The 19,735-nt window shown below is 48.9% G+C and overlaps 1 protein-coding gene across 3 annotated transcripts in view; it reads left to right on the plus strand.

Annotated features, from left to right (window-relative positions):
- CAMTA1 (calmodulin binding transcription activator 1) overlaps positions 1-19,735 on the plus strand; it is a 237,564-nt gene that overhangs the window by 193,238 nt on the left and 24,591 nt on the right. The window contains exons 9-15 of one of the 3 annotated variants that reach the window (XM_058854814.1): positions 898-2,750; positions 3,927-4,053; positions 4,783-4,917; positions 17,390-17,529; positions 17,779-17,975; positions 18,314-18,392; positions 19,213-19,528. In XM_058854814.1, coding sequence (XP_058710797.1) covers positions 898-2,750; positions 3,927-4,053; positions 4,783-4,917; positions 17,390-17,529; positions 17,779-17,975; positions 18,314-18,392; positions 19,213-19,528 — 2,847 coding nt within the window. Of the gene's footprint in view, positions 1-897; positions 2,751-3,926; positions 4,054-4,782; positions 4,918-8,765; positions 9,660-17,389; positions 17,530-17,778; positions 17,976-18,313; positions 18,393-19,212; positions 19,529-19,735 lie in introns of those variants that run through there. The other 2 variants (XM_058854813.1, XM_058854812.1) reach the window with 2 other exon arrangements.

A 19,735-nucleotide genomic window follows, 5' to 3' on the forward strand; every position in this document is an offset into this window, starting at 1 on the left:
CAGGAATGCAGGTGATGTTACCTTTACAGGCCAGTAAAGCTGCAGGCTGGTTTAATTCATGGAGGATTTTCTTCTGGTGGCCCTTGCTTGAACGTTCTTCAGCAGCTTCAGTGCTGACCATGTGCTCTGTGTGCTCCTCTCAGAGTACAATGTGTCTGTCAGCACAGGAATGGCTGAGAGTCAGAGAAACACATTGCCATCCTTGTGGGAGGGCAAGAATGCTTTGTATCGCTAATAGGTTACTTATTTAATAATCTGATTGGCAACTGTAAGAGACAGTGATGGCAGGAAGATGTGGGCTACAGTCTAGGCAGCAGGGTGATGCCAGGGACAGGGGAATGATGTGGCATCTGTCACCTCCAGATTACTGTTCAGCATCCAGGCCCCAAGAGTGGTTGTCAAACTTCCCAACATCACCCAGCACAGAGAGCTGAGCATCTGTGCTCCAGGGCCTGAGGTCTTGCCCATGGGGCAGATGGAGCAGGGCCCTGTGCCACAGCTGACAACAGCAGCACTTGAGCTGCAGACTTTGCACTGAGATTAGGCACATTTAAATAACTCTGAAACTTGTCACAGATTCCAATTCCCCTCTGCCTGATTGGGGCAGGGAGGAAGGGGGCAGGTGCTACATGGGGTGAGGGTGTCTTGTGCCTGTTGTGAGGTTGCTGTCACTGTGTGCAGTGGATCTGTGCATTAGACAGGACCTGTACTTCTGGCACTGGTGAGAAATTTGTTTTATTTCCAAGGCCCCTCCTGCTCTCTCATGTGGGTACTCACTCACTCTCACACATGTATGCACAAGCATAGCTGTCCCTTGCTACAACCACGAGATACACAACTAGCATTGTCCTAATTTTGTATTTACTGAACAGCAAATACTGTTGTTTTCTGGCACAGGGGCAGGAAGCAGTGTGCATCACAAGTGTAACAGTGCCAAACACCGCATCATATCACCAAAGGTTGAACCAAGGACAGGTGGGTACAGCACTCATTCAGAGGTACAAAATAACGATGTCTCTGAAGGCAAGAATGAGCACAGTCACGGCAAGGCCTCCAGCCGAGAGAAGAGGAATGGCAAAGTGGCGAAACCAGTGTTGCTCCATCAAAACAGCACTGAGGTTTCTTCCACCAACCAGGTGGAGGTGCCTGACACGACCCAGAATTCTCCTGTGTCCATCAGCAGTGGGTTAAACAGCGACCCAGATATGGCAGATAGCCCAGCTGTCACTGGTGTGTCCAGTATGGCTGTAGCATCAGTTATGGGAAGTTTGTCACAAAGTGCCACCGTATTTATGTCAGAAGTCACCAGTGAAGCTGTGTACACAATGTCACCCACGTCTGGCCCAAATCAACACCTTCTGTCCTCAGATGCAGCTGCACAAGGACTGGTACTTGCTGTGAGTTCAGACGGACACAAGTTTGCTTTTCCAACAACTGGCAGTTCAGAAAGCTTGTCGATGCTACCCAGCACTGTCTCTGAGGAACTTGTGCTCTCCACAACTTTAGAAGGAAATAGGAAAATTCCAGAAACCACCATGAATTTTGACCCAGACTGTTTTCTTAACAATCCCAAGCAAGGGCAGACTTATGGTGGAGGAGGTATGAAAAGTGACAGCATCAATACCAACATAAGGCAGTCACCGACAACAGAACGCAGCTTCAACTTCAATACAACCATCAAAAAAGAAATTAAAACTGAGGACACATCTTTTGAACAACAGATGTCCAAAGAAGCATTTTCCTCCACTTCTGCATCTAACACTCTCACACTCAGTACTGGTTCAGGTTTACTTCCATCTGGAGGAGGTCTGAGCCCAAGTACCACCCTGGAGCAGATGGACTTCAGTGCCATTGACTCCAACAAGGACTATTCTTCCAGCTTCAATCAGACCGTCCAGAGCCCTCACGTCCATCAGACCCCTTCCCCCAGCTTCTTTCTGCAGGATGCCAAACCTCTTCCCCTTGAGCAAAACACTCACAACAATTTGAATGACACAGGTAGCTCATTTGTGAACACGTTAGGAATCTCCAATGTGAAAACAGAGCCCTCGTCCCAAACCACTTCCAACTGTAACGGCACAGTGGAAACCAGAATAGAGTCCACCTCTTCTCTCCAGCTCATGCAGTTCCAAGCAAACTTCCAGGCTATGACTGCAGAAGCTGAAGTTCCCATGGAGACCTCCCAGCAGGCAGAAGGAAATGAAAATCTACTTAAATCAGGGGATCTTCAAGCCTGCAACACAGAACACTACTTGCAGCCTGAGGCCAACGGGGGTATCAGGAATGGAAACAACCTCCCTATTCTCCAAGGAAACATGGTACAAGGACTCTATCCTGTGGCCCATCCTAGCTTAAATAACTCCTCCAACATGGAGCTTAACTTAGACCACTTTGACATCTCCTTCAGCAACCAGTTTTCTGATCTAATTAATGATTTCATATCAGTAGAAGGTGGGAGCAATGCTCTGTATGGACACCAGCTGGTGTCAGGTGACAGTGCTGGACTGTCTCAGCCTGAAGACAGTAACAGAGCGACGTACAACCAGGCCGAAATGTGCATTCCTTGCTGCAGCCCTCAGCAAGCCAACATGCAGCTCAGCAGCACGGAGAACGGAGCCAGCACCATGGCATACATGCACGTGGCTGAGGTGGTCTCGGCAGCTGCAGCACAAGGCACTTTGGGGTTGCTGCAGCAGAGTGGGCGCTTGTTCATGGTGACAGATTATTCACCAGAATGGTCTTACCCTGAGGTAAGTCCAGGGTTTTTACTCACTGATGTTTACTGCTTTCTTTAGTTGCTTTGTTAATAAGGGAACTGTTTTGTTAAAGCTTTGAAAAGGCTTTTAAAACATTTATCTCCAAGACAAAGCATTCAAGGCTGCTTGCTTTTAATTAAGCACTTAATTATCCTGACAGGGCCCTTTCTTCACTTAGGAAGCATCTGAACAGGAAGGTATTGTTTCATGTTTCATTGAAAGCCAGGTCTTTCCCACATGATGGCTTCATGGTGCTACCTAGGCCCAGTAGAGCAGTAGAATTTGCAAACTAGAGCTGTTCCTTAAATTTGTCACTGATGATCCTAGTACAATAATTCAAGGCCTGCACAGCCTTAATGAGTTCAGCCTTTCCCTCCATCTCACTGACTTCCAAAGTCAGTCACATGTCCCATAAGCTGAAAATGGCAGCAGCACAGGCCTTGCTGATGTGAAGGAATGCATGAGGAAAGAGGCTGAGCCACTAATGGGAAGAGGTTATTTTGAATTCTGGGAAGGAAAAAAAAGGGGGTTTGCGGGCACTGTTGTGTCTGTATGGAGGTGTTCAATAACTGTTCAGGGCCGGTATCCCTGTCCCTGCAGTGCAGTCGGGTTCTTGGGGGGATGCGGGGCCGTGCGAGGCGAGCTCGGCAGGCCCGGGCCGGTACCGGAAGGGCCGCAGCGGGCTGGGAGCGGAACCGGGCGGGGACAGAGCGGCACCGGGTGTCCCGTTCCCCCGGGCTGAGAGCGGCACCGGGTGTCCCGTTCCCCTGAGCCAGGACAGAGCGGCACCGGGTGTCCCGTTCCCCTGAGCCGGGACAGAGCGGCACCGGGTGTCCCGTTCCCCCGGGCTGAGAGCGGCACCGGGTGTCCCGTTCCCCCGGGCTGAGAGCGGCACCGGGTTCCCGTTCCCCCGGGCTGAGAGCGGCACCGGGTGTCCCGTTCCCCTGAGCCAGGACAGAGCGGCACCGGGTTCCCGTTCCCCCGGGCTCAGAGCGGCACCGGGTTCCCGTTCCCCCGGGCTGCCGCCGCCCGGGCCCGCTGTGCCGCTGCCGGCGGCGGCCGCCCGAGGGCAGCACGGCCGCGGGGAAGGGGCGGCGGGCGCGTTCGGCCGCGCTCCTCCCCGCCCTGGCCTCTCCTGCCATGCTGGGGTCTCCCTTTTTTTTCTCACAGGGAGGAGTAAAAGTCCTCATTACCGGCCCGTGGCAGGAAGCCAGCAATAATTACAGCTGTCTGTTTGATCAGATCTCAGTGCCTGCATCTTTAATTCAGCCAGGGGTACTGCGCTGCTACTGCCCAGGTAAGGAGCACTGCTCTCCTACATCTGGTGGTTTCAGAGCCTCATCGTGTCATATACACGTACAAAAGTGCATAGGCATTGAGAAGATTTTCCTTTTTCTTTGGCCAATTTAGTGTGAGAACAGAAATTTGGCGTCTTGACACATCACAACAGATCACAAAAAATACTATTTAGAATCTCTGAATTAACTTTAAAATAATGATTTGAAATAATTTTAAATAATTCTAAGCATTCCTTTAGTTTTGAAAGAGCAGATTAAAGAGAAGCTGTTATTCAGGGGTGCACTCACTCCTCTGCTGACTCAATTTGTCTACATTTGCCCTCTGCTACTTACAGCATGAGAACACCTCTAACCTCCCCACTGAGATTTTCAGTAGGGATGGCCCTCAGTATATAACTTCAAGTGGATGCAGAATAACTTGGTTTCATTGCTAGGCCCCAGCTTTCCACTGGAAAGGCAGTGAAGCTGCTCAGTCTTTAGAAACACCTGTGATTCTGCCTTTTGCCAGAACAACCCATTAGATTACTCTTAAGCTTAAAATCTCCATGTTTGAATATACCAACTGGTATTTTGGACTTCAGAATTGTCTAGTCACCAAAACACTGTTCAGCACCTGCCTCTTCACCTGCTCTTAGGCCAATACTTAGCACATGGGGTATCTGCAGGGTCATTCCTAGCCAGGGGTTTCTGTGGAGTTCTCTGTCTTACAACATGTACTTTCCTTTTAGCTCATGACACTGGGCTTGTGACTTTGCAAGTTGCCTTCAACAATCAGATCATCTCCAATTCTGTGGTATTTGAATATAAAGCCAGAGCTCTGCCAACCCTGCCTTCCTCTCAGCATGACTGGTTGTCCTTGGATGGTAAGAAGCGTGGGATATTCCTTAAGAAAGCTGACAAAATGTAGAACTGTGAGTGACATAGCTCCTGGTGGGGAGGGATGTAGAGGGGCAAGTTTGTCCTGACAGGAAGGGCTGTGAATGTTAAAGTCTTCTCACTGAAAGGTCCTATTAATTCTGTTAACGTGAACAAAATGTTGCTGCCTTTTATGGGAGGTGACAAAGGGGTGGGCTTTTTTGTCTGAATAGAAAGCTGATCATACTGCCCAGTTTCTAGATGGACAAAAGCATTTACCCTGGAATTGTCTTTCCTGAGAACGTTGAAACTTGAGCTTGTGTAGAAAAATGTGTGTTTATTTAAGCAGGAAATTGGGAAGTAGTGAGGCATGTACAAGAGGGACATGCTAAAGAAGTTGGGATGTTACCACTTCCAAAGAGCAGCATGGAGACAGAGCACTAAGAGCACTGTGGCTGTTGCAGAGAGGTTTGTGATGTGGCTGCAAAGGCACGGTTGCAAACAAAAATAGAACTGGCTTTTAATAAGGAGGTGCACAAAGTCTTATGTTCAGCATCAAAATGGAATTTGCTTGAGAGGATTGCAAGAGTCTATAGGTGCTTTTCATCTGGTGCCAAGGCCTCCCGCTGCCTGTGGAGTGCAGCTGATAGCGAGTGACAGTGATTGATACTCAGCAATCTCTCCAGGACTGGCATACCAAGTGGGTGGGTTTTGAATCCCTTGTTTGACAGTTCCCTCAGTGTTGCTGAACTCGGAGGAGCTGAGAAGGTAGCTGTGAGTGCTGTCTCTGGTGTCCCTGCAGTTTCTCTGGGTGCTCTTGGTTTGCAGCCCAGCTCTCAATTAGAGGATGTTATGCTGTGGTGATGGTGGAAGGGAGGGGGACTGCAGCAGTGAACAAACTAGGGCATTGCTAACAGGGAGGGGAAAAAAAAGGTAAGAGGACCGCTGCATTGCAGAGGCCCTTCAGGGAAAAAGACTGAATAATTATACAAACCATGACTTATCAGAAGCCTCTGCCTTGATGCACAGTGCTCCAAAGGGAGCAAATTACACTGTTATTTAAAGGACCAGCTACATCTTCTCATTTAGTGTTAGAGAACAAATGTTAGCTCAGCTAGCCAAGGTGAAAACTAAAGTGAGTTGATTCTGTCAGTTGAATAAATACACAAATCCCTGGCTTCTCTGCTGGCTTTAATTTCCCAGCTTAAAATCCTTGCCCTACTGACTGTTACACAGTCTTGAGGGAAGATTTTCAAGGAATGTTTGTAGTCACAAAATATTGATAAGAATTTTAAAATTCCTCTTAATTAACTCAGTGGAACACTCTGAGTTCCTTTGCACTGCATTGTTAAAACACAGTTTATGATTCCAGCTGGAATGACCACTGCCAGTGAGAGAGTTAACAGCCATACTCCAGGACCACCCTAGGAAAACAACAAGCAATTTCCACCTCATCTAAGTTTAGATAAGCAATTCCCTTCCACAGATTTCTTTAAAATACAATCAAAATCACTCTATATGTGAACTCTGTGCTCTTAGTTACATTAGGACAGAAAACACTGTGGTTTTTTTTGAGCACAGCACAAGTTCTGACTGGCCTTTAGCATCACAGAGCAGTCCTGCTAATGACTAGGAAGGGTTGTAAGATCATCTCCCACCACACTCCTGCTTCTAGGACTGAATTGAGCCAAGTATAGGAATGGGCAGAAAAGGAATTTGAAGGCAGTGTGTTCTGTGCCATCCTCTCAAGGGCTCCTTCCTCCATCAGTGTCTGCTGTGCCATGAAGGATTGTGCACCCTCTTCTGAATTATACAGAGATACATGTTTTATTCTGAGTTTTCCTTATTTCACACCATGGATGAGTTAGATCTTTTACAACACTTGACACCAGCTGCTGATGTTCTTGTATTTTTTCTAGTTAATTAGAATAGTGGTATTCTTTCTTTTCAGAGCAAACCTTTGTCTCATAAAGGAAGCACTCTCATGTGATCCTGATCTCTGCTGATAATCTTGTCAGCCTTTTCTGTTTTCTATGTAAAACTCAGTTCTCAGAAACCATTCTGTGCTTTTATAGCCATTTGGCCTCACTTTTCATTCACCGTCTATAGAGAGGTTCTTTTAAGAAGAGAAAAAGCAAATGAGGCTTGCTGAACTGAAGGGCAGAGATGATCTCATGGCAGATGCATAACAAATTATAAAGGCATTTCAGTACAGATTCCCAATGGAAAGCACATGTGTTTGCCTTCCACAGAAGCTTTTGCTACTTTCAGAAAGTGTCTGTAGAGATGGTGTTTCCTTGGCATGGGACGTGATCAGAAATTCCAGGCTATGAATGCTGTTGGCATTACACTGATGCATCTGCAGGAAAGAGGACAGAACCTAAAAATAGGGGCAGGCCATGTGTGTACTGATGAGTCAAGTGTGTATGGGTTGGACAATGGTGTGACTGGTACTGAATGTAAATGGCACTGACGCAGGAGCACCTGACAGGCAGCCTTTCAGCTGCTGCTGTGTTCTCAGTTTATGATCTGTCTGTCTTTCCCAGCTGGAGAACATAAAAAGACTGGGGGAGAGCTTTATGGGTCTCTTGTGTTATCATGATGTGCCCATACTGCTGGTATCCAAACTCTCACTTTGGCATGGAATCATCTGTGAGCAGTGTGTCTATGCTACCTCTGACATTCCCCAGTTTGACAGGTACATGGTTCCTGTACGGTGGTGCTGTTCATCACCAAAACCCACAGCATGTGTCTGTTTAGTGGGACCAGGTGCCTTTCTTAGAATGTGATGAGATGCAGGACACCAGAGTCAGGTAGTGAGATGTGTTCGGTATCCGTGAATGTTTTGCAGTTCTAGGAGACTTTCGGTAGTAAAATGTCTGTGTTGATAAACAGTATCACTGTTTTTCACTCCTCTTTCCGTCTGGGTAAGTGTGACTGGTGTTTACATCTTGGATGTTACCATAAAAGATTATCTGTTTGGGTTCTCTCTGGGAAGAGGGACGAATGCTTTGTAGCATGGTACAAGGCTGCGGTGCAGCTTTCAGGGATGTGTGAGCATTGGTAGAGGACACAGGTGTCTTCTGCCTTAATAGGAGCTATCCAGTAAATTTCACAAGTTTCTATTCATCCTCCCCTCTGCTGACTCCTCTGTAGTGTGGGGGCTTTGTCGGTTCTGTTTATATTCCTGCTGAGATGTGTGTGGTGATTTTTTTCCTTTCACACACTGTTTCAGGAAGCCAGTCTCCCACTGCTCTCACTGCATTTCCCAGACCGTCCTTTTCCATTTTGAAATAATGTGATTGAATTGAGGCAAGGAGTATTTCATTTCCTATGCTGAGTGTTGTCTTCTCAGCCAGTCTGACTTCACGGTTAGACATCGTATTCCTCTGGGAAGCCGTGTCTGTTCTCAGGCCGATGCCTGACTGCCCTGCTGCCCCGAGGAGTCTGCCCGGGGGCCTGTGGTTCCTCCGTGGATCGTGGGACCGCGCAGTCCCGAAATTCCGTCAAGTTTCAATGCTCTGCAGATTTGCCTTATTAGAGGAATAACTGAAAGTACAAATACCGTGCTGTGTGAGCGGGAAGGTGACCCAGGGATGGCGCACCCGGGCCTGCCTCGCTCGCAGCGGCCCGTTCGTTGCGGGGCGCTCGGTGCCCGCTGCGGGCCCGCTGTAAACACGGCGGCGCCGCCAATGGGGCCCGCTGACGTCAGGGCGGGGCGGGCCCGGCGGCGGGCGCGGAGCGGGAGCGGAGCGGGGCAGGGCCCGCCCGGCCGCGCCGCGCAGACAATGGGAGGCGGCGGCAGCCGCCGCCCGCCCGCAGCCGCACCGGGCCGGCGCTGAGCGCGGCGCGGGGAGCCCGTCGGACGCGGCCGGCGTCCCGCCATGGGGGCGGCGGGGGGCCCGGGCGTGGGCTGAGGGCGGCGGCGGGACCCGGCGCCACTGCTCTCCGCCCGGGCGGCCGGAGCGCCTTGCGAAGTGCCCGGGCAGCCCGGGGCAGGTGCCGACCCTCCGGGGCTTGCGGGTGTGAGAGGGTGTCGGGCGCGGCGATGGCTCCGTGGGTGCGCCCGGGGTGACCGGGGCGGCCGCCTGTTCCCAGCCCCTGCCCGACCCTCCGCCCGGGACGCCGCTGCCTTCGCCGGCCGCCACCGCCCCCGGGGCGTTTGTCACGGCGCAGGGCGAGCCGGGGGGCGGGCGGCAGCCGTGGACCGGCCGCGGGCTCTGAGGCGGCGCCAGTCCCGGGGCGGAGCGGCCCGCGTGTCCCCTCATGCCGGCCCCTGTCCCCCGGAGCCCGCTGCCGACCCCGGCCCCGCGGCCCCAGCGCTCGGGCCGCGATGCTCGCGGCTGCTGAGCGGCGCCCGGGCTCGTCCTCCGCCGCGGCCGGCCGGGCCGCCCCGAGCCCCCGCTATGCCGGCCAGCATTAGCCCGTCCGCTGCGGCCGCCGGGGCGCGGGGGGGGCACCGCTGAGAGCCGCCGGCGCTGCGACAGGACGGCGGGGCTCCAGTTGGCTGCGAGGATGCGAGAGACGACAAGCAGGTCTGGGGGGAGCCTGCTCTGCCCGCCCCTGCTGCGGGGTCTGCGCCAGATGCTGACTGGAGCCTCCGCTGATGCCTTGTAGACTTCCAGGTCAGTCCGCTGGTGCCAGGTGTTGTCACATTATTTACCTGGCAGCAGGTAGAGGGACTACAGAGGGGTCCGGGATCCCCAGCCGTTGCAGGTGGACGTGCACATGTGAGAAAGTGCTGCTTTCAGTAAGTATTGCAGGATGAAGTGTTGCGCAGTGTTTGTTTGGGTTGAAATCTGCATGCTCCTGTGTTGTGCTTTACTTCACTGCACTTCCACGATGACTGCACGTCTTGCTGCTCGCTGTGTCCCCCTTCGCCGTGCCCCCAGCCGTGGGACGTGGTCGTGTTTTCATGTGCTCGCCCTCCCGTGCTGGTGCTCAGCCCCTCCCGAGCGATGTTGCGATGCAGGCTCAGAGTTGTGACAGCACTTTAATTGTAGCATCACGTGTGCAGCAGGACACATTACATCCGAGCGCCTCCAGCTCACAGCCTCGTGTTCCGAGCTGCTAGGGCACAGGAGGAGGTCGGTAGCCCAGACCTTCCTGGGAATCTTAGGGATGCTGGAAGCACACGCCTGCTCTGCACCACGTTATTGGAAAACTTGTTTTGCAGCGTGCTTTGCCAGAAAGAGCGGGACTAGGAGGAGGACTTCAGGAGACTGTGTGGACTGCTGGCAGTTTAGATGGGGTAAACATGACTGATGTCAGACTTCATGAAAGCGTGCAGCAAAGGAAATCTCTGTCTCGCTTGCTGACCTGTTCCAGTGCTTCACACTTTTGTAGCTTGCAGCAATTCCTATTTATCTAACTTTGCAGCAAATAGAGGCCGTTTTATAGCGTGCTGCTCTTCAGTGTGATGATTTCAGAGTGAGTATTTTGATTGTTGTGGTTGCAGATTTAATGAGAGCAAACTTGGGTCAGAATTGTTATTATATGTATACAAAAATACCATACACAGTACTGTAAGCACAGATACTGTGTAGTGTAGCATGAGATGTTTTTTTCCTGTTTGTAGCCCCTTTAGCACGTAGCCCATGGAGGAGGAAATCTCCAGGAGCCCTAGGTAGTAGCACAGGGCAGGTGAGCAGCAGCACAGCACGTTCTCCCAGGCTGTTGCTCTTTGCATACATCCAAGAGCATTTTTCCTGTACATTTTTCATAGCATTGACACCTGTCAGGTCAATTTCTGACCTGAGATGCAGAGACTGACCTTAGGCAGCCAGATTTTTATACAAATTACACAACAGCACAAGAAGTGATGTCTTTAGCAATAACCCTACCTCTAAAATATATAAAATACAGATGGCATGTTTAAAACTTTCCTTTGTTTCCTGAAGCAGCTGTTCCTGGATAGCATTAAAATCTTGCCCTCCCTAAGCCCTGGGGAAGAGAAGCCTGAAAAATAGGGCAGCAAGTGCTTTATTGCTGTTGGTATAGAGACTGCCACTTGGGGAGGAAGTCAGCCTGAGCAACCCTCCTCCTTCTCTTTTCTAGTAATGGTGTGATAAAGTAAGAAGTACCCTGTTTGAGGGAGCACTGGCTGCTGGGGGTGACAGAGAGGAACAGAGTAATCCCAGATGCCATGGGAGTAATAGCTGAAGTCCTATAGCACTAGAAGAACTATGCGAAAAGTGTTGACAGTAAGAAATCATGTCTTAGCAGGTGAATTAATGGCTTAAAATCACTGACAGTACTTGTGTGTGCAGGTCTGGATGACTTCATCATTCCTGCCCATGCTCAGTAGTGTTCATTCCTTGGGTGAAAGCATGGGGTTGTTTCAGCTGCTGCTTAGGCTCAGAGTGTACAATACAGTGTTTTCCTCGTCTCATACCTCGGTAGTTGTGGCATTTCTCACTGATCAAAAGCCCTGGAAGTGACCTGCCTCATTAACATAGATATGAATTTGTCCTAGAATATGAATTTTAAATGCTTTCATTTTCTGGGGGAGACCGTGACCTGTAACAACTTACTGCTAAAAAGAGGTTCTCAAAAGGGATGTTGGGGATGCAACTGCAGTTTAATATCAGAAATAGGTGTTCCTGCAACAATGCCACTTCAGAAATCAGTATTAAATTATCAAATTGATACTGAAACATAAAAGATGTTCAGGATTTGTATTGTACAGAAGAATTGATCAAGATTTTATAGACTGGTGACAGATGATTTGCAATATAGAAAGAGAGCAGTGGCACTGTGAGTGACGTGGCCTTAGACTGCTTCCATCCCCACCCACAGCTTGCGCTGGATGAGAGAATATGGTGAGAGAATTCTGGCTTGCTCTGCAAAACAGAAAAATGTCTTCATGCTGCATGGCTTTTTTTACAGTGCTCAGCTGTCACACTTGCTCAGTTCAGTCTGTGTGTGCTCATGCAGGGAATGATTTAACACAGAAACTGCCGGTAAAGAAGCAGCACAGGCTGAGAAGCCAAAGCCCTCAGAGTGGCTCCTCCACACCGGAGTATCTAAGCACAGTGCTTGGGAACACGTGCAGATGCAGGTCTCGAACACCACTGTTACCTCAGTGTTTAGAATTCTGGGGGGGATAATTACATGCTGGACAGATGCAGCCTCAGTGGAATGTGCAGGAGATCATGGACCCTCATCCTTTAGTCCTTCCAGCCAGATACTGTCTGTCATTTTGGTTGTGCAGCATAGCAAAAACCTCCAGACCTCCAGGGGAGAGTGTGAAAAAAGAGCAAGTGTTGTTTAACATCACTTGCTACTAAGAACTGCCAATTTATTTTTCACCTGTATTTTCAGCAGTATTTTCCCTGTAATAGTTCTGTCTGCACTGCCAAGTCGTGTGTGGCACAGACAGTTTCTTACTGTTTGAAGCTTGCTTGGCAGAAGAACTGAAGATCCTTTAGGGTGTGTTCTCGTCCAGTACAGCAGTGTGCAGAGATTAGAAAAGCACCTCTCTGTGCTCATTTCTTAAAATTGGCCTGTTAAGCAGAGGAGGGCTTGTCACTTACTGCCATGCCTTGCTGTTCCCTCAGCTCTGCACCCTGGGCCATGGTGGTGTTTTGGGTACCACACAAAGGAAGTGCAGAACTGATGTTTGATGAAGGTGTGCCTTTACTACCTGTTGTAATAAAGTGTGGGCAGAGGCAATGCTCTGAGCTGTGCCTGCCCGTGGGGAACACGGTGTGCACAGCTCAAAACCAGAAATCCTGCTGTTGGAAGAGGCTTCGGGTTAGGCAGTGGGGAGGGCTGTGCAGAGAAGGGGCTGTCAGGGTGTGGGTGAGGTGTTTGCAAGTGCAAGTGTAATTTAGCTCCCCTGTCAATGCAGGGTCTGTGCAGTCAGGAGCTGTTACCAGGCTGCACAAGGCACGTGCTTCTGCAGCCTCCAGTGAAAACTTGTGTCACGTAAATGGCTGGCATCTGTTCAGATTCTTACTGAGGAAATTCAGTGTTTATTGGAGAACACTGAGTGAGAAAATGGAGGTGTGGCTTTCAGAATCTTGGAGATGAAACTAGCTCCCCTGCTCCCTGCATTTTCCACTCTCTTTATGCCTGCTGTGGTGGCTTATTGACCTCTTGATACAGGTGTGCTTTAAATAAATGTGAAAGGATCTGGGTTAAGAAAACACCATTCGATTAAACCAAACCTGAAAAAAAATAAATAAAGTAACATTAAGCAATATCTAAGTTGTCTGGGTGTAGCTGTGTAAGCATGCAGGCTGTAACTCTAAGATGGTAGCTGATGTAAACAACCACGTATTCTTGGAGGATTTGTACCAGAATTGTTCTGCATCTTTAGATACGATCAGTGCGATCAGTGAGGAACCTGCTGTCATTACTGTGATCAGTAGTAGGCTCTTTCACAATGCAGATGAAAATGAAGCTTATTCTGCACTTAAAAGATGGTTTGTGTTTTAGGGAAATGAGTAGCAAACTCAAACCAATTGCTTACTACTGGTGAAAATCTGACCAGGCTGCTGCTCTCAGTCCCTCCCTGCTGGGACAGTTCAGCTCCCCTCAGGTTGCCACCACCTCTCCTTGTTATTCTAGGGGAAAGATAGTGAGAAGTAATTTTGGTGTTACATTGATATTGTTAAATTTGAAGAATAATGTCCACGAATGATACAGTGTTTAGAATATTTTCTGTGAAATTATTCTATATCCTAGAGATACAGAAATGTGGTTATTTTCTTCACCTTTAGTGGAGGAAACTTGAAGAACACCTTCAGAAACTGTCTCTGTAGTTTCCTGAAGAACATGAAAACATTTCTTAGATTGATATGTAATGGAAAAACTCAATAAATGCACAAATTTGCATGTCTAGCTTTTTAGCTTTCAAAAAGGTATTCTGTCATCAAAAGCAGAATTTTTGGGCAAAACCTTAAGTATGTGAACATGTTTGTATCCATGTGGATATTTGTTGCCTTTGGACAGAGTGAGGGTGCTTCCAGTGCAAGATGTTTCCTTAGGCTTGGGCTGTTTAGAATTCCTGTACAATGTAGCAGGAGAAAAGCTTATTTGGACAGTGATTTTTATGCTGTTGAGCTGTCATCTTCAGTGCACTGCAAGAGATTTGCTTGTCATGAGATCCTCTTCTGGCAAGAGGAAGACGAGAATGTGGAAATTTTTCCTGTAACTTCAGTGCCTGTTAAGCAGGTGGCCCTGCAGAGACCCCTGAAGTGATCAAGAGAGAAAAGATTGTGACTAGAAAAATGAGAAATAACAGGATAAAAGGTCTTGAGTTTCTCAGAATGATAACTGTAATGTTCAGCCCTGTGGCTCTTGTAGCCCTTCTCTGAGGTATTGCAAGGTACATCTGTTGGCTCATCAGCAGTGAGTGGAGCAGCTGGACATGGTCCAAAGTGCTGCTAATGTGGTGCCTGTTCAGGGCTGGGGTGGGAGAGTTTTGCCTCATGGCTGAGTTCAGGAGAAACCTTGGAGGAAGGTGTTCACTCTCCCACTCCCTCCCTGCCCCCCCCGTTTTTTCGTTTTTGTGGTTTGGTTTGGGGTTTTTTGTTTGGGGTTTTTATTGTAGGTTTGTTGTTGCTTTTTGGGGTTTCTTTGGCAGACTAGTGCATGTACTTAAAGTGACCAATTCCTTTTGAAAGGGCCATCTTGGTGTAATTTGTATTACAGAATAATGAAAACACTATATATAAATAATTCTGGAATTGTCATCAGTTGTGGCTTGCTTAGGCAGCAAGTTTGGTCACCTGGAAAACGGGCAGCATGGGGGCACCTTCCCTGCACTGCTGCCCCACTTACCTCATTTGCTGCCTGCAGCTTTTTCATTTGGGGGCACACCCTGCTCTGGGTCAATTCTGGTGGTCTCTTCTAGACACAGAGAGGGCTCTGGCTCTGGCCATGCTGTGCTGGTGCTCCAGAATGTTTGTACTTCCTATTTCACCAATAGCAGCATATTTCTAAAATAGAAGTCCTGTCCTTAGTATTTTCCAGGAGCACTGCTAGGGTGTCTGAATAGGAATACCTGGGAGCACCAGATGCTGTTTTGAATTTTGCTTCTTGAGAAAAATTCCCACCTTTCATTTCTTTGGCTTAGTGTTTCTGTCTGGGGACGTTGGTGGGTGACAGGTGTATCTTTGGTAACTTCAGTCTTCTGACAAAAAAATTACAGGAAGTTCTCAGTATCTTTAGCTTGGGATCAGGAAAGGTGGAGGCTTCACTCATTACAGATCATAAAGCCCAGAGAGAAGAGCCTGGGAAATAGTTACAAACGTAGGACCCTCCATTTCTGTTCCAGAGTGGTTTCAGATTGAAGGAAAAAAGGGGGGGAAAACAGTAATATGTACTTCTGCATTTCACTGGAGTTGTTTTCTCCTTTTGTTTCCAGATGTACAGAAGTATTCTCTCTTGACCCCTAAATAAGTAGGAGCAAATCCCAGAATCTTGCAGCCCTGAGCTTTACTGGTTTATTACTCCAGTTCAAGCCACATTTCTTTTTAAAAGATGCTGCTCCTGCCTGTGCAAGGCTGAGGGCTCAGATGTGATACCCAGTATGGTTTGCTGCTCTCAGCTCTAATAAATGCGAGTGCTGGTGCCCAGCTAAGGGAGAGTGGCATTACCTGTGTGGAGCAGAGCCGTTCCTGCAGGGCAAGCGTGGCCGCTTTTCCAGGTGCCCGAGCTGTCGCAGCTGTGTGTGCACGGGCGGGAGGGGACGGCTCAGCGGGGCCAGGTCTCTGCCAGTCTCTGCAGTGGACGTGCTCCGCCTGGCAATGGGGAGGGAGGAGACAGCGGTGTGGACTGCACTGCAGCACACTGCAGCACTCCTGGAACAAAGATTTGCTGGGCAAACCGGGCTTGTGTTGCTGCCGTGTGCTGAGCGCAGCTGGGGGACAGGGCCCTGACGCGGCATCAGCGCCATCAGTGTTCTGTGATACAGCTGCCAGTCCTTTCCCAGGGGCTTTGCAATTAACAGGGCAGCTGAAGGATTAGTAAGGCACTAATAATAAGTCTTTTGGACTGGTGAGCTCACCTCTGACATGAGGTTAGATGGGAGGTGCTGGCCACAGTCCTTTGTCCCTGGCTCTTGAGCAGCCAGAGTGGGATGCTGAAGCTGGCCAGAAGGGAGTGGAGCTCTTGCCTGTGGTCAGATCACAGCAGCCTCTTGGTGAGAAGGGGATGTCTCCAGCCACTGGACCTGAGCTGTCTCATGGCAGTGGTCTGCAGTATGGTCCTTCGTGCAGTACAGGAGAGATCCACATCTCTCCAATACTCTCTAGTGAGAGCTGTCCCTTGGAGGGTAGCATGGGAGTACTACAGCCTTCCAGGGACGGCTCTGTGTTCTTCCTGGAGAAGACTGTCATGTTTAGAACTTCATCAGAGCTTGTCTATTTTGGTGCACATACTCCTTTTGCTGTCAGTGGGCTTGGTTCTGGGTTTATGAGTGTTCTGCAGCATCACACCCTCTCTGTGGATGCAAGAAACTGAACAATATTAGGGCTGTCTCTCCCTTACATTTCACTACCTATGCTCTTAGCATGATACCAAGATTCATTAAATGTTCCCTATCTACCCATCCCTATCCAGCTTCACATGAGCTGCATGAAACTTGTCCCTTATGGGTCACAGGACAGAAGGAGATCTACATTTGCAGCCATTTCCTCTGCACTGCCTGGCCCTGTCCAGAGAAACATTGCTCAGTTGATCTCTGCTGCATCAGGTTCAGCAGTGATCTGTCTGAACCTCCCTGCTCTGCCATCCAGGCCTTAATATCTGTAGGACAGTGCTATGTTAAAATGCAGTGAGGGAAAAATCAGTAACACAGCCCTGAGACTTCTGCAGGGACCAGAGTTGCACGGCTTTCCAGGGTGGTGTTACAGGATTGTCAGTGCCCATACACCAATTTCTGGAAGTTCTGTTTCTGGCACTTGGCTGAAGCTGTTTTCCAAGAAAGGGAGCCTGTCAGGGAAGGAGCAAGTGCCCTGATAAAGGCTTCTTTTCCTAAGCACAGAAGGAAGCAGAGGAGTCCTTTTCTTCCAGGTACCATTATTGCATGATTCCAGGAGGCAAGTGAAGCAGAGTTTAGGATTCTTGTAAAGTAGGGGGTGACTCTAAAATGGCAGATGCAATCCTACTGGAATGCTCTCTGAATGGGTATATTTGCCTAGAGTTTGTGTTTTGAAAGACTTTGCATTACCCCTAGTATTGTGTGTGTACAGCTGGACTCACAAGGAAGGGGATTTGTCATCTGCCTGCATTTTTTATTTTCCTGTCTGTTTTCTGTAAGGAAGTTCTCTGGAATTGTAGTCAAAGGGTTGCTGCAGGAAGTTAAAGAGCTAGGATACTGCAGGGCAAGTGTGTGGTGTGCATTTGCAAGTAGAGCAAATCTCTATCACTTCCAGGATAGCTGTTTGTGACTTCCTGTAGTTAGTTGTCTGTCAAAACTTGATCTTCCTTTCCATGGAAATGTCCTTACTCTGGCTTTCTCCAACCTAGATAACCAGTTCAGGATGTCCATATTGGAGCGACTTGAGCAGATGGAGAGGAGAATGGCTGAAATGACAGGCTCCCAGCAACACAAACAAGGAGTAGGAGGCGGGAGCAATGGGAATGGGAACAGTGGAACACAGGTGCAGGTATGAACCCTTCTGTATCCAGACACAGCTTTGTGCTTTCTTACCAGAGGTTTTTTTGGGGGATGGGGTTTGGAAAGGGTTATAGTTTGTCCTAAGTAACAAGTCTGATTTGTGGGTGTCTAACAGCAGCTGTTTTCCAGTTGCATTTGCCACTGTCTCAGTACTTACTTGTAGAAGTGGAAGGCTGCCTGTTCAGGGCAAGCTGCAGCTCCTCTCCCTGGTTAAACTGGGATGTGTGTGGTGTTTCAGTGTGTTTCTGGGACTGGGACCCTGGGCAGCTGCTTTGAGAGCCGCGTGGTGGTGGTGTGCGAGAAGATGATGAGTCGTGCGTGCTGGGCGAAGTCCAAACACTTGATCCATTCAAAGACTTTCCGAGGAATGACACTGCTCCATCTAGCCGCTGCCCAGGGCTATGCTACTCTCATCCAGACCCTCATCAAATGGCGGTAAGACCTAGCCTGCTGGACTCTGGGGTGTCAGTACAGGCATGGCAGGAGCATATATAAACTCTGCTCAGTCCACATTTCTGGTTGTCTTGTACAAAGAGCCAAGGGCCTGAATTTGTTCCCAGCCCCTGATCTGATGGGACCTGTCTCTTGAGTCCAGTCATGGATGTATCATGCTCTTCATGTCTGTGGTGGGGGCACTGTCGGTAGTAAATAAACGTGTTGTGGGCATGTGTGTGACCTCTGCTCTGTGGTACAGCACTTGGGATAAATCCATGCATAGACAATGATCCTGACATGGCTACAGTGCATCATTCCTTCTCTTGTTTCCCCTGCAGCACCAAACATGCAGACAGCATTGATCTGGAGCTGGAAGTTGACCCTTTGAATGTGGATCATTTCTCCTGCACTCCTCTGGTAAGAGCAGGGTCTGAAACTTCGGAGAGAGTTTGAGGGCCCTTTGGGGGAGTTCTTTCTGATGTTACTTTCCTAAAGTGTTTCTCTGTGGAGAGTAGATGTTCCTGTGTGTTCCTGCTGCCTACGTGGTAAGACATGGTGCTATCAGCTTCCTGGCATTTTGTTGAGAAAGAGCACACAGAACAAAACTTTGTCACTGAGAAACATGAGGAAGGGGAACAGACACATGGTTCTGGTTAGTGTTTTACACAGAATCTAGTCTCCACTGTCATGGTGTGGAAAGGACTTTACATGCCTTCTTTCACATTGTCCTCTGTGACTATTTGACTGTAGAGGTTGTAAAGTTACAAGCTTATCTTGGTCACTGGAGTCATGAAACCATGACTCGGAACTTAAACAAAAAGCCAGAACTGCCACTTTACAACTCTGGAGTATTGATTTTATTGTTCCCAACCTTTGGTCCTATGTGCATGCTTCTGACCTCAGAGATTCCTTTGTGTATGAAGCTGTTCTGTCTCTGCAGTGATGTTAATGTCACAAAAAAAGCCCAAAATAAAAGAAAACAAACTTTTTTAAGTTTAGTCAGCTTTATTTGTCAATTGGAGGTTTCTCTGTTGTAGGAGAAAATAGCATGTATTCAGTTCTCTACATTGGCCTTTTGTTAGGTTGGGACATTTATAAATGTAATCTGCTGGCTTTGAGCATGTCATGGTTTTGTTTATCAGAACAGTTTTTCCTTGAGCTGTGACCAGACCTCCACTGCATTAATAAAAAAGGAGAAGGCAGGTCTCCCAGTGGGTCAGTTACCTTTTCTTTTTAGATGTGGGCATGTGCCCTGGGCCACATGGATGCAGCTGTTGTGCTGTACAAGTGGGACCGCCGAGCCATCTCCATTCCTGACTCCCTCGGGAGACTGCCGCTGGCCATTGCTCGGTCTCGGGGCCACGTGAAGTTGGCAGAGTGCTTGGAGCAGCTACAGCGAGATGAGCAAACTCAGCTTGGGCAAAACCCCAGGATTCAGTGCCCCTCGAGCACAGACTCCAACACAGAGAACTGGGTGTCCCAATGGCACAGTGAGCTTGTTGCTTCTCAGGAGCCTCAGAAGGGAGTCACAGTGATTTCCAGTACAAACACAGGTAAAACATCCTGGAGGGCATGCTCTGTTTTGCTGACATTTAACATGTGAAAATGTTGGGGCAAGGAGCTCAATTGGGCAGAAGGTGCCACCTGGTAGTCTTGCTGTCCATACTTAATTCTTTTCTTGTGCTCCATACACTTGCATAAGCATCAGGAAGGGGAGTGAATGCCTGCTTTGGAAAGACCTGGTGTATCTTAGGAGTGGT

Source organism: Poecile atricapillus, chromosome 22 (genome assembly GCF_030490865.1).
Source record: "Poecile atricapillus isolate bPoeAtr1 chromosome 22, bPoeAtr1.hap1, whole genome shotgun sequence".
NCBI classification, from domain to species: domain Eukaryota; kingdom Metazoa; phylum Chordata; class Aves; order Passeriformes; family Paridae; genus Poecile; species Poecile atricapillus.